General features: G+C 42.8%; 1 protein-coding gene across 2 annotated transcripts in view; it reads left to right on the top strand.

Annotated features, from left to right (window-relative positions):
* The window catches only part of LOC126262837 (MAU2 chromatid cohesion factor homolog), a 199,358-nt gene that overhangs the window by 140,676 nt on the left and 43,630 nt on the right, over positions 1–15,052 (top strand). For both annotated transcript variants that reach the window (XR_007546764.1, XM_049959694.1), the window contains exon 7: positions 12,071–12,366. Coding sequence is in view for 1 of the 2 variants with exons in the window: in XM_049959694.1 (XP_049815651.1) it covers positions 12,071–12,366 (296 nt within the window). In the remaining variant the exon portion in view is untranslated. The remainder of the gene's footprint in view (positions 1–12,070; positions 12,367–15,052) is intronic.

Raw genomic sequence — 15,052 nt, 5'->3', positions numbered from 1 at the left:
GAATGGAAACGTATCACCATTTGGTCCTCCGTTTTCCAAATGTCTGTTGTTTCTGCAAGGCAGCAAAGTTGACAAGGGAGCCATCTGTATGTACATGTGTCATTGTGAAGCTTGCATATGGTCTGACAGTTGCGCATAAGTCCAGGGTTTCTATTAGATAGCACATAAAGAGGTTGATGTTCAAGGGCACCATGTGAGTGCCCACGATCACACTGCAGATTGGTTTGTGTAGTTCCTTCAATGAATGTGCAATAATTAGTAAGGATATAGTTGGACAGATGCACGGGGGATGAGGTGGTGGATTTGGAGTTAACTGAAATTGGCAAAAGGGTGTGTTTGAAGGTATCAAGATCATGGACATGGGATATTGCCATAGTTCAACACTCTCCCTGAACACGCATTATAGAGTTTTGACCAACATTGGGAGTATATCTGGTTGAGAATGGGTGTCAGAGAACAGAATGAATTGTGACTGTAACATGCCAAGTCTTATCTGTGTATTGGGATTTAGTGTGGACAAAGTTCGCGCCACTAGCTGGCCACTGGCTGAGCGATGGCCAGTTTGCACTGGACAGCAGCTCACTTCCAGCAGAGGCAGCTTGGCTCCACATGGTTTTTCATGGGCTGTGCATAACGTCATTATGGGGTAGCTATTGAGTTATTCATTTTGCATTGTTCTTACACTGAAGTGCCAAAGAAACTGGTATAGGCATTTGTATTCAGATGCAGAGGTAAGTAAACAGGCAGGATAGGCACTGCTTTCATGAGTGTACCATGAATATCAGGAATCCAGTAAAACAAATTTCTGACATCACTGTGGCCGTAAAAAAGTACTGCAAGAATGGGACCAATGACGACTGAAGAGAATCGTTCAACATGACAGAAGTGGAACTCTTCCACAATTTGCTGCAGATTTCAGTGCTGGGCCATCTACATGTGTCGGCGTGCAAACCATTCAACGAAACATGATCGATATGGGCTTTCAGAGTAGAAGGTTCACTTGTGTACCCTTGATGTCTGCATGCCACAAAGCGTTGCCTGGGCCCATCAACACTGACATTGGACTGTTGATGACTGAAAATATGTTGCCTTGTCAAACGAGTCTTGTTTCAAGTTGTATCGAGCGGATGGAGGTGTATGGGTATGGAGACAACCTCATTAATCCATGGACCTGCATGTCAGCAGGGGACTGTTCAAGCTGGTGGAGGCTCTGTAAAGGTGCGGGGTGTGTGTAGTTGGAGTGATATGGGACCCATGATAGTGACAGGTGACATGTACGTCAGCATCCATCTGATCACCTGCATCCATTCATGTCCATTGTGCTTTCCAACGGACAGAGGAGAAACAAACACAAATAGATTTGAATACCAGTAATTCAGTAAATAATTTCTAACTTTTAAAGTAGTCAGCTGATGAAAGAGATATAGAGCACTCAGTTTGGAGCTCTTGATAAGACATATTGATGGTAGTACTTACATGTTCAGTAACCTTAATAATTAATCTGAGAGAGACATTTTGGTTGGGAAGTTAATTAAAATCAGCATATCTTTTGAATGAAGGCAGATACACAGACTGTACGGCATTGTATGTTGGCAGCGATTACTATTCACCACACACACACACACACACACACACACACACCATTTAGAAGCTTTTATTATTTTTATTGTTTTATGTTAAATCTGCATAGTTTTGCTCATAATTTAAATTTTATTGAGGATTCATGAATTCTAATAACAGCAATGGAAAGAGGAGACAAAGTCCCATAAAAATGATGTACTATTCCTGATTGTACCATAAGTGGTAAAAGTGCTACGAGAATAAACATTTCTCACCATTCCAAGTACAAATTGTAAATATTTAAACTTTGCTATGAGGGCAAAGATAAAGTAAGTATACGAGGATATTGAAAGGGTAATATAGTACGTAAATGGATATGAAAATCTAATTGTGATGGGTGATTGGAATGCAGTTGTAGGGGAAGGAGTAGAAAGGAGTTGGAAAATATTGACCGGGGCAAGACATGAAAGAGGAGAAAGACTAATTGAGTTCTGTAATAAATTTCAGGTAGTAATAGCAAATACTCTGTTCAAAAATCACAAGAGGAGGATACTTGGAAAAAGCAGAGTGATACGGGAAGATTTCAGTTAAATTACATCATGGTCAGACAGGGATTCTGAAATCAGATACTGAATTGAAAGGCATACCCAGGAGCAGATACAGACTCGGATCACAATATAGTAGTGATGAAGAGTAGGCTGAAGTTTAAGAGATTAGCAAGGAAGAATCAATACACAAAGAAGTGGGACACAGAAGTATGCTGGAAGCTCTCAAGGGGGGGTGGGGGTGGGGGGGGGGGGGGAGAGGGGAAGAGGCACCAAACCAGTCAAAAGACTGATGGCCTATTTTAAATTCCATATATGATCATGTACAGAGTTTGCTGTCAACCAATTAAGGTCTGTATTTGTCTGTGCAAATCTTTAACTAAATCAACTGTCTGCAACCCTGTGAACTTCTGTGGTTTAGGAAACATAGTTTATCGGTACTGTTGTTTCTCACTTTATTCCACTTGTAAATTGCCTGCCTGTGTGTCCGTAAGAACTTGAATTTCTTTAGTTTTAACATCATTATACTTGTGCAATCTGCGTTGGGGAGACAGTAACATTTTCCTTAAATTAATTTGGAATTTTAAAAGAATCAATTTGCATCGAGCAAAAACCATTTGTTTCAGTGTTTTTTATTAGAGTTTGTTGCACATTTTTGACACTCCTGTTCTGAGTAAACAATCTCATGGCAAATAACACAGTTGTCTTTACCTTCACTCTTACCTGGCCCTCTTCTGGTAACAATCCAACACATAAAGGCAAGACTGTAGACTGTGTCAGACAGGAGTTTCGTAAGTGACGTTTATAGACAAATTTAAATATTTTTCCTCTGAAGTTGAGTTTAACATTTGTTTTTGTAGGAGGGGGATAAAGAATTTTTTTAAAAATTTGGTAATTATGGTAGTTACGTACAAGTGATGGTTGTCTATGAAGATGATATATTAAGTTCACTCACATACGATCTTCAATCCAGTCAGATAATACAAGGAGAACACTAGGTAATTGAGGGATATCAAAGAATGGATGGTGATGGAGTGTAAGGTGCCAGGTGTCTCACCCTAAAGCCATTCAACCTGATGAGATTTCATTCAGGAGGTGATACCCTCAGGAAGCACCTGAGATGAATTTACCACCCATTAAAATTATATCAGTTTTCATAATGGTGAGAAAGCAAGCGTGTATGATGATAGTCTGGAATGCTTAGTATCTCAGGCTTGCCACACATTGTGTAATACTTTTATTTTTATCTATTTCAAAATGCATTTGTTTATACAACTGAATGTAAGGTGGAGGCAGTGACATTTTAGTTAGATTTGTTTATGGATGCAAAAGTAACAAATGAAAAACCAGTATTTCAGGATGTCAGTGATTTAAGTTTCCTTTAAATTCATTGAAAAACTAAATGCAAATGTGGTTAGGTGTCCTTCACACAGTATTCATGGATCAAGAATAATTTATGCTACTAATGTACTTATGATAATTTTTACACTAAAAATTGTGAACAATATCATCATAAATAAATCTGTATATGCAGAATGAAATTTTCACTCTGCAGCAGAGTGTGCACTGATATGAATCTTGGCAGATTAAAACTGTGTGCTGGACTGAGACTCGAACTTGGGACCTTTGCCTTTCGCAGGAAAGTGTTCTGAGCTACCCAAGCACAACTCACGACCCATCCTCACAGCTTTAATTCTGCCAGTACCTTGTCTCCTACCTTGCAAACTTCACAGAAGCTCTCCTGTACACACTCTGTTGCAGAGTGAAAATTTCACTCAGGAAACATTCCCCAGGCTGTGGCTAAGCCATGTCTCTGCAGTATCCTTTCTTCCATGAGTACTAGTTCTGCAAGATTCGGAAGAGAGCTTCTGTGAAGTTTGGAAGGTAGGAGACACAGTTTTAACCTGCCAGGAAGTTTCAAATCTGTATATGTCTATGACATATTAAAAACAAATATAATAGAGGGAAACATTCCACGTGGGAAAAATATATCTAAAAACAAAGATGATGTGACTTACCGAACGAAAGTGCTTGCAGGTCGACAGACACACAAACAAACACAAACATACACACGAAATTCAAGCTTTTGCAACAAACTGTTGCTTCATCGGGAAAGAGGAAAGGAGAGGGAAAGATGAAAGGATGTGGGTTTTAAGGGAGAGGGTAAGGAGTCATTCCAATCCCGGGAGCGGAAAGACTTACCTTGGGGGAAAAAAGGACAGGTGCGCGCGCGCACGCGCACACACACACACACACACACACACACACACACACACACACACACACACACACACACACATCCATCCGCACATGCACAGACACAAGCAGACATTTGTAAAGGCAAAGAGTTTGGGCAGAGATGTCAGTCGAGGCGGAAGTAGAGGCAAAGATGTTGTTGAAAGACAGGTGAGGTATGAGCGGTGGCAAATTGAAATTAGCGGAGATTGAGGCCTGGCGGATAACGAGAAGAGAGGATATGCAGAAGTGCAAGTTCCCATCTCCGGAGTTCTGACAGGTTGGTGTTAGTGGGAAGTATCCAGATAACCTGGACGGTGTAACACTGTGCCAAGATGTGCTGGCCGTGCACCAAGGCATGTTTAGCCACAGGGTGATCCTCATTACCAACAAACACTGTCTGCCTGTGTCCATTCATGCGAATGGACAGTTTGTTGCTGGTCATTCCCACATAGAAAGCTTCACAGTGTAGGCAGGTCAGTTGGTAAATCACGTGGGTGCTTTCACATGTGGCTCTGCCTTTGATCGTGTACACCTTCCGGGTTACAGGACTGGAGTAGGTGGTGGTGGGAGGGTGCATGGGACAGGTTTTACACCGGGGAGCGGTTACAAGGGTAGGAGCCAGAGAGTAGGGAAGGTGGTTTGGGGATTTCATAGGGATGAACTAACAGGTTACGAAGGTTAGGTGGACGGCGGAAAGACACTCTTGGTGGAGTGGGGAGGATTTCATGAAGGATGGATCTCATTTCAGGGCAGGATTTGAGGAAGTCGTATCCCTGCTGGAGAGCCACATTCAGAGTCTGACCCAGTCCCAGAAAGTATCCTGTCACAAGTGGGGCACTTTTGGGGTTCTTCTATGGGAGGTTCTGGGTTTGAGGAGACTCTCCCAATCCGAAACCTCTGTCCTATCCAAAGGCCTCACCTTCAGCCCCACTCCCAGATTCAACCAAACAGACCTTGTCAAAGATTTACTGTCCTACACTCGTACTCTCTGCTGGAAATATCACTTTGCCAAGAAGAAAAATGATCCTAATCCTACTCCTAATGGTCCAACTCCCCAAGACACTATCCAAATTGAACCCTGCCTGGAACAATTCCGTCCTCCGTCACAGCGGGACCCACCCCCTCTTCCTCAAAATCACCCTCTCCAAACCTTCCAGGAATTTCTGACTTCCAGCCTTGCCTCTCAATCCTTCTTAAAAAACCTCAATCCTACTCTCAACATCACCACTGCTGAAGCCCAGGCTATCCGTGATCTGAAGGCTGACCGATCCATCATCATTCTTCCGGCGGACAAGGGTTCCACGACCGTGGAACTTGATCGTCGGGAGTATGTGGCTGAGGGACTGCGTCAGCTTTCAGACAACACTACATACAAAGCTTGCCAAGGTAATCCCATTCCTGATGTCCAGGCGGAGCTTCAAGGAATCCTCAGAACCTTAGGCCCCCTACAAAACCTTTCACCTGACTCCATCAACGTCCTGACCCCACCAACACCCCGCACCCCTACCTTCTACCTTCTTCCCCAAATTCACAAATCCAATCATCCCGGCCGTCCCATTGTAGCTGGCTACCAAGCCCCCACAGAACGTATCTCTGCCTACGTAGATCAACACCTTCAACCCATTACATGCAGTCTCCCATCCTTCATCAAAGACACCAACCACTTTATCGAACGCCTGGAATCCCTACCCACTCTGTTACCCCCGGAAACCATCCTTGTAACCATTGATGCCACTTCCTTATACACAAATATTCCGTCGTCCAGGGCCTCGCTGCGATGGAGCACTTCCTTTCACGCCGATCACCTGCCACCCTACCTAAAACCTCTTTCCTCATTACCTTAGCCAGCTTCATCCTGACCCACAACTTTTTCACTTTTGAAGGCCAGACATACCAACAATTAAAGGGAACAGCCATGGGTACCAGGATGGCCCCCTCGTACGCCAACCTATTCATGGGTCGCTTAGAGGAAGCCTTCTTGGTTACCCAGGCCTGCCAACCCAAAGTTTGGTACAGATTTATTGATGACATCTTCATGATCTGGACTCACAGTGAAGAAGAACTCCAGAATTTCCTCTCCAACCTCAACTCCTTTGGCTCCATCAGATTCACCTGGCCCTACTCCAAATCCCATGCCACTTTCCTTGACGTTGACCTCCACCTGTCCAATGGCCAGCTTCACACGTCCGTCCACATCAAACCCACCAACAAGCAACAGTACCTCCATTATGACAGCTGCTACCCATTCCACATCAAACGGTCCCTTCCCTACAGCCTAGGTCTTCGTGGCAAACGAATCTGCTCCAGTCCGGAATCCCTGAACCATTACACCAACAACCTGAAAACAGCTTTCACATCCCGCAACTACCCTCCCGACCTGGTACAGAAGCAAATAAGCAGAGCCACTTCCTCATCTCCTCAAACCCAGAACCTCCCATAGAAGAACCCCAAAAGTGCCCCACTTGTGACAGGATACTTTCCGGGACTGGATCAGACTCTGAATGTGGCTCTCCAGGAGGGATACGACTTCCTCAAATCCTGCCCTGAAATGAGATCCATCCTTCATGAAATCCTCCCCACTCCACCAAGAGTGTCTTTCCGCCGTCCACCTAACCTTCGTAACCTGTTAGTTCATCCCTATGAAATCCCCAAACCACCCTCTGGCTCCTACCCTTGTAACCGCCCCCGGTGTAAAACCTGTCCCATGCACCCTCCCACCACCACCTACTCCAGTCCTGTAACCCGGAAGGTGTACACGATCAAAGGCAGAGCCACATGTGAAAGCACCCACGTGATTTACCAACTGACCTGCCTACACTGTGAAGCTTTCTATGTGGGAATGACCAGCAACAAACTGTCCATTCGCATGAATGGACACAGGCAGACAGTGTTTGTTGGTAATGAGGATCACCCTGTGGCTAAACATGCCTTGGTGCACGGCCAGCACATCTTGGCACAGTGTTACACCGTCCAGGTTATCTGGATACTTCCCACTAACACCAACCTGTCAGAACTCCGGAGATGGGAACTTGCACTTCTGCATATCCTCTCTTCTCGTTATCCGCCAGGCCTCAATCTCCGCTAATTTCAATTTGCCGCCGCTCATAACTCACCTGTCTTTCAACAACATCCCTGCCTCTACTTCCGCCTCGACTGACATCTCTGCCCAAACTCTTTGCCTTTACAAATGTCTGCTTGTGTCTGTGTATGTGCGGATGGATATGTGTGTGTGTGCGGGTGTATACCTGTCCTTTTTTCCCCCAAGGTAAGTCTTTCCGCTCCCGGGATTGGAATGACTCCTTACCCTCTCCCTTAAAACCCACATCCTTTCGTCTTTCCCTCTTCTTTCCTCTTTCCCGATGAAGCAACAGTTTGTTGCGAAAGCTAGAATTTTGTGCGTATGTTTGTGTTTGTTTGTGTGTCTGTCGACCTGCCAGCACTTTCGTTCGGTAAGTCACATCATCTTTGTTTTTAGATACATATTAAATACAAATTTAATTGTATTTTATTTCCTTATCAATTATTTTGCAATCAACATAATGAAAGCAGTTATATATAAAAAAAGTCACATAACAAAAACAAAACTAGCTTTAGACCAGAAATGAAGCCATGTCCCACAGCATAATATCATGGTAGATTATGTGCTCAGCTGTCCCAGTGTTTCAGAAGCCGACACCATTTTAATGGATTGTAAATTCATCTTGTTCACTGTTTGAGGATGATATCTCTTGAGTGAACACCTACAAAGGTAAATGGCTTTAGAGTGAGATATCTGGTACATTAAACTACATCAAACGAAATGCTTAACCTTGTAAATCACCAGCTCCCTCTCTGTCAGTCCAGGGGCAGACTACTACTTCCTAAGGTTCAGTCACTTTAAATATTTATAAATAACAGTAATATAGTTACTGAAGACTAGTAAGAAACCTAATACCTACTAGATCGGACATGGTGCCATTATGAAATCACATATCCAACTACTGATGATTAAGTTTTAATAAAATAGTTTATTGTTTCATTAATCTCTCACTAAGCTGTTTACTGGTAATCAACACAATTTATTATGCTGAACTGATAAAAGATCATTAGCTTCCAATATAGTGGATAGCAACTCAGTTTACAAATTTAAAAAATGAATGAATTAGCTGGGAAACACCAGACACTGTTCACAGCTATGAAATTACTGAACTGTTGTTGTTGTGGTCTTCAGTCCTGAGACTGGTTTGATGCAGTTCTCCATGCTACTCTATCCTGTGCAAGCTTCTTCATCTCCCAGTACCTACTGCAGCCTACATCCTTCTGAATCTGCTTACTATATTCATCTCTTGGTCTCCCTCTACGATTCTTCTCCTCCACACTGCCCCCCAATACTAAATTGTTGATCCCTTAATGCCTCAGAACATGTCCTACCAACCGATCCCTTCTTCTAGTCAAGTTGTGCCACAAACTTCTCTTCTCCCCAATCCTATTCAATACCTTCTCATTAGTTACATGATCTACCCACCTTATCTTCAGCATTCTTCTGTAGCACCACATTTCGAAAGCTTCTATTCTCTTCTTGTCCAAACTGGTTATCGTCCATGTTTCACTTGCATACATGGCTACATTCCATACAAATACTTTCAGAAAGACTTCCTGACACTTAAATCTATACTCGATGTTAACAAATTTCTCTTCTTCAGAAACGCTTTCCTTGCCATTGCCAGTCTACATTTGATATCCTCTCTACTTCGACCATCACCAGTTATTTTGCTCCCCAAATAGCAAAACTCCTTTACTACTGTTAAGTGTCTCATTTCCTAATATAATTCCCTCTGCATCACCCGACTTGATTCGACTACATTCCATTATCCTCGTTCTGCTTTTGTTGATGTTCATCTTATACCCTCCTTTCAAGACACTATCCATTCTGTTCAACTGCTCTTCCAAGTCCTTTGATGTCTCTGATAGAATCACAATGTCATCGGCGAACCTCAACGTTTTTATTTCTTCTCCATGGATTTTAATACCTACTCCGAACTTTTCCTTTGTTTCCTTTATTGCTTGCTCAATATACAGATTGAATAACATTGGGGAGGGGCTACAACCCTGTCTCACTCCTTTCCCAACCACTGCTTCCCTTTCATGCCCCTCGACTCTTATAACTGCCATCTGGTTTCTGTACAAATTGTAAATAGCCTTTCGCTCCCTGTATTTTACCCCTGCCACCTTTAGAATTTGAAAGAGAGTATTCCAGTCAACATTGTCAAAAGCTTTCTCTAAGTCTACAAATGCTAGAAACGTAGGTTTGCCTTTCCTTAATCTTTCTTCTAACATAAGTCGTAGGTTCATTATTTCCTCACCTGTTCCAACATTTCTACGGAATCCAAACTGATCTTCCCCGAGGTCGGCTTCTACTACTTTTTCATTTGTCTGTAAAGAATTCGCGTTAGTATTTTGCAGCTGTGACTTATTAAACTGAAAGTTCGGTAATTTTTTATCTGTCAACACCTGCTTTCTTTGGGATTGGAATTATTATATTCTTCTTGTAGTCTGAGGGTATTTCGCCTGTCTCATACATCTTGCTCACCAGATGGTAGAGTTTTGTCAGGACTGCCTCTCCCAAGGCTGTCAGTAGTTCTATGGAATGTTGTCTACTCCCAGGGCCTTGTTTCGACTTAGGTCTTTCAGTGCTCTATCAAACTCTTCACGCAGTATCATATCTTGCATTTCATCTTCATCTACATCCTCTTCCATTTCTATAATATTGCCCTCAAGTACATCGCCCTTGTATAGACCCTCTGTATACTCCTTCCACCTTTCTGTTTTCCCTTCTTTGCTTAGAACTGGGTTTCCATCAAAGCTCTTGATATTCATGCAAGTGGTTCTCCTTTCTCCAAAGGTCTCTTTAATTTTCCTGTAGGTAGTATCTATCTTACCCCTAGTGAGATAAGCCTCTACATCCTTACATTTGTCCTCTAGCCATCCCTGCTTAGCCATTTTGCACTTCCTGTCGATCCTATTTTTGAGACGTTTGTATTCCTTTTTGCCTGCTTCATTTACTGCATTTTTATATTTTCTCCTTTCATCAATTAAATTCAATATTTCTTCTGTTACCCAAGGGTTTCTACTAGCCCTCGTCTTTTTACCTATTTGATCCTCTGCTGCCTTCACTATTGCATCCCTCAAAGCTACCCATTCTTCTTCTACTGTATTTTTCCCCCCATTCCTGTCAATTGTTCCCTTATGCTCTCCCAGAAGCTCTGTACAACCTCTGGTTTAATCAGTTTATCCCATCTCCTTAAATTCCCACCTTTTTGCAGTTTCTTCAGTTTCAATCTACAGTTCATAACCAATAGATTGTGGTCAGAGTCCACATCTGCCCCTGGAAATGTCTTACAATTTAAAACCTGGTTCCTAAATCTCTGTCTTACCATTATATAATCTATCTGATACCTTCTAGTATCTCCAGGGTTCTTCCATGTATACAACCTTCTTTCATGATTCTTGAACCAAGTGTTAGCTATGATTAAGTTATGCTCTGCGCAAAATTCTACCAGGCGGCTTCCTCTTTCATTTCTTCTCCCCAATCCATATTCACCTATTATGTTTCCTTCTCTCCCTTTTCCTAGTCCCGAATTCCAGTCACCCATGACTATTAAATTTTCATCTCCCTTCACTACCTGAATAATTTCTTTTATCTCATCATACATTTCATCAATTTCTTCGTCATCTGCGGAGCTAGTTGGCATATAAACTTGTACTACTGTAGTAGACGTGGGCTTCGTGTCTATCTTGGCCACAATGATGCGTTCACTATGCTGTTTGTAGTAGTTTACCCATAATCCTATTTCTTTATTCATTATTAAACCTACTCCTGCATTACCGCTATTTGATTTTGTATTTATAACCCTGTATTCACCTGACCGTAAGTCTTGTTCCTCCTGCCACCGAACTTCACTAATTCCCACTATATCTAACTTTAACCTATCCATTTCCCGTTTTAAATTTTCTAACCTACCTGCCCGATTTAGGGATCTGACATTCCATGCTCCGATCCGTAGAACGCCAGTTTTCTTTCTCTTGATAACAACGTCCTCTTGAGTAGTCCCCGCCCGGAGATCCGAATGGGGGACTATTTTACCTCCGGAATATTTTACCCAAGAGGACGCCATAATCATTTATTCATACAGTAAAGCTGCATGTCCTCGGGAAAAATTATGGCTGTAGTTTCCCCTTGCTTTCAGCCGCTCGCAGTACCAGAACAGCAAGGCCATTTTGGTTAGTGTTACAAGGCCAAATCAGTCAATCATCCAGACTGTTGCCCCTGCAACTACTGAAAAGGCTGCTGCCCCTCTTGTCTGGCCTCTCAACAGATACCCCTCCATTGTGGTTGTACCTACGGTACTGCTATCTGTATCGTTGAGGCACGCAAGCCTCCCCACCAATGGCAAGGTCCATGGTTCATGGGGAGGAGGGGAAGGATATGAAGGAAGGTGGACTACAGAGATCATACTTAGTCTGTACCATTCTGCTGATAAACTGAAGTATTATCATCTGTAATATAGTTATTTACATGTAGTTACTCTATTCTGTGCAAATTCATGGTACCACTCCTCATTGTTTAATTATTGGCAAGGAATATATTGTCAGCAACGTGATTAAAAACTATCAATGTTGTAACATTTACTGAGCTGCTATTACAGTTATCTGCCAGATAAAACTTAAATGTCTCTGTCATGTTTCAGTTGTAGACAACAAACCGATCCTCTCAGTCTTCCAAATAATGCTGTTGGAGCACATTGCGATGTGCCGACTGGTGATGGGAAACAAGTGTCTAGCTTTGCAAGAAATTGCACAGGCGTGTATGCTCTGCCAGCAGCAACCACGGCTGCTGCAGACCCACAGCTCACAGATGCATACGTTGCTTGGCCTTTATTCAATGAGTATGAACTGTTTGGAACAGGCTGAGGATCAGTTTATGGCTGCACTCAAGGTTAAGTCTGGGACCAACAGCAGTAGTGATGCTGCAACGCCGCCTCAGGTAAGCCCGATGTCACCTGTATAGTGTCAGCCAAAGCACATTATGTAGTTATTTACTGTTTCTACTCTTAATAGTTCTGCTCTTAATGTATTCTTGACACACTTCCTGTAGATATTTAAAGGTTATAGACTGAAGACAGGAAAGCAAGGTGGAATGATTTCAACCCAGCAATGAAAACCTGACTTTAAGATAGAAAAAGCATTTTAGATCCTTTTAGGTCACAACTTTTTTTCAGTGCTTTCCCAGTGAGTAAACTCCATTTCTGTAATGTGATTTCAAAACTTGAGAGAGATATCCATTGACAACTACTACATTTCATTTCATCGGACCTGAAATGCTTTACACTCAGAAACTGGATTACTGGTAGAAATACACTGTGTCACAGACTTAAAGAGACATTTTTTTGAAACTCCATAACTGCCTCCCACTATGACGTAGAAGTTTGAAATGTGGCTCAAAGGTGCCCACAACCATCCTCTGCAATGGTGGAAAAGTGTGGCACCCTGTGACATCACCCTTAGGGTCGACAGTGCTTCAAACAGAAAGATGTCGACACGTGTGTGTGTGTGTGGGGGGGGGGGGGGGGGGGGGTCAGAGCTCATTAGTTCATCAGAAGTGTAAAGTGGGTTAATGATGTCACATTGGCACCAAATTTCACCATAATTCTGACCAACACCACTGTGGATGTGTCACAATGGAAAGGTTCTCACACTTCCTCTTTCTCACATTGCACCCCTTCCTTTGACTGTATGGTATTCTGGACACAGATCGTAATAAACAGTTCCCAAGTTTTCTATATACACATATATTTTACCATAAAGACTGATACACATGAACACTGCATGAAGTACAAAGTCAGACTGAATTAAACATGGCCGGCCGGAGTGGCCTAGCAGTTCTAGGCGCTACAGTCTGGAGCTGCGCGACCACTACGGTTGGAGGTTCGAATCCTGCCTCGGGCATGGATGTGTGTGATGTCCTTAGGTTAGTTAAGTTTAAGTAGTTCTACGTTCTAGGGGACTGATGACCTCAGAAGTTAAGTCCCATAGTGCTCAGAGCCATTTGAACAATTTTTTTTTTAATTAAACATGGCGGCTCGTCAGAGCAGTTAATATTCCAAAGATTGTAATTTGTGTGGTCGATGTGATCTATCGAAGCCACACAGCACCCCTCCCATAGTACGGAGTACAGCCTATGGAACCTGACGGGGATTGTGTGGGTTTCAGCGTCGGGGTGAGTTGTGCGAGGCAGCAGGTGCACTACTGGAAGCTCCATATCCGTTGGGTCGGCATGCAGAGGGCGGCCGCCGGTCCATCTCATAATCCGAAAACCAGCAGGGGAGGGAGTGATCCATTGGCCAACTCGGGAGTAGTGATGTGGGAGAGGAGGCGGTGTGTGAGCGTGCCTTCCCCGAATGCAGACTGAGCCGTCCAGAGAAATGAAAGCTCAAACACATGACGAGTCGCACTCTTGTGGGAGGGACAAGATGTGCACTTTCTTGACATTGAGTTCCTTGGTGAGGGTCTGGTCTGTGCTGTCGGTGAGCAGTACAAGCACACTATTATCTAACACCATAACCGACATGTCGTTGACGCGGTCAGGTGGTATGTTGCAGTGGAAAAGGAAGGACGGGGGCTCCGCGTCTCTAGTACCTGAAACGTCTTCAAAACCTGTGAATGGGGATGATGATGACATGCCTGAGGAACCCGCAAACTGCGGTGGTGAATCGTTGGACAGAGAAAACCCAACCGTAGGTTTAACGGACTCGTTAGCAGGTTTGTCAAAAGAGTGCCAGGAAGTTCTATGCCATTGTATAAAATGTTACCAATTCAAAGGATTGACAAGTTTTACAGTTCCAAGGGGAAATCTACGGAAAACCTACTGTCACTTAGCATGGAAAAAGTGTACTTTTGCCCGGGAAAACGTATATTTTTTTACCGGGATATCTGGGAAAAATCCGGAAATTTTTTCCTTGTCCGTGTATACACCCTGATCCTGGATCTGTAATCATCACTGTTTACACCACTAGATTAGATTAGATTAATACGTGTTCCATAGATCATGAATACGACACTTCGTAATGATGTGGAACGTGTCAGGTTAATAAAAGATGTCTGTACAAGATATTACATTACACAAAATATTGCATGACACTAGTGTTTAAGTTGTTTTTTTTCCCTCCCTTAATTTATATCTAAAAATTCAGCCAATGAGTAGAAGAAGTTGTAATCTAGAAATTCTTTTAATTTATTTTTAAATGTTGGTTGGCTATCTGTCAGGCTTTTGTTGCTGTTTGATAGGTGACCAAAGACTTTTGTGGCAGCATAATTTACCCCTTTCTGTGCCAAAGTCAGATTTAACCCTGCATAGTGCAGATCATCCTTTCTCCTGGTGTTATAGCTATGCACACTGCTATTACTTTTGAACTGGGTTGGATTACTAACAACAAATTTCATAAGTGAATATATATACTGTGAGGTTACTGTGAGGATCCCTAGATCCTTAAATAGATGTCTGCAGGATAACCATGGGTGGGCACCAGCAATTATTCTGATTACACGTTTTTTGAGCAATGAATTCTTTTCTACTCAACAATGAATTACCCCAGAATATGATGCCATACGAAAGCAGTGAATGAAAGTAGGCATAGTAAGCTAATTTACTGAGATTCTTATCACTAAAATTT

The sequence above is a fragment of the Schistocerca nitens genome, chromosome 6 (assembly GCF_023898315.1).
Source record: "Schistocerca nitens isolate TAMUIC-IGC-003100 chromosome 6, iqSchNite1.1, whole genome shotgun sequence".
Taxonomy (NCBI): Eukaryota; Metazoa; Arthropoda; class Insecta; order Orthoptera; family Acrididae; genus Schistocerca; species Schistocerca nitens.
The sequence above is the reverse complement of the archived record's forward strand: the minus strand, read 5'-3'. Positions and strand labels throughout refer to the sequence as shown.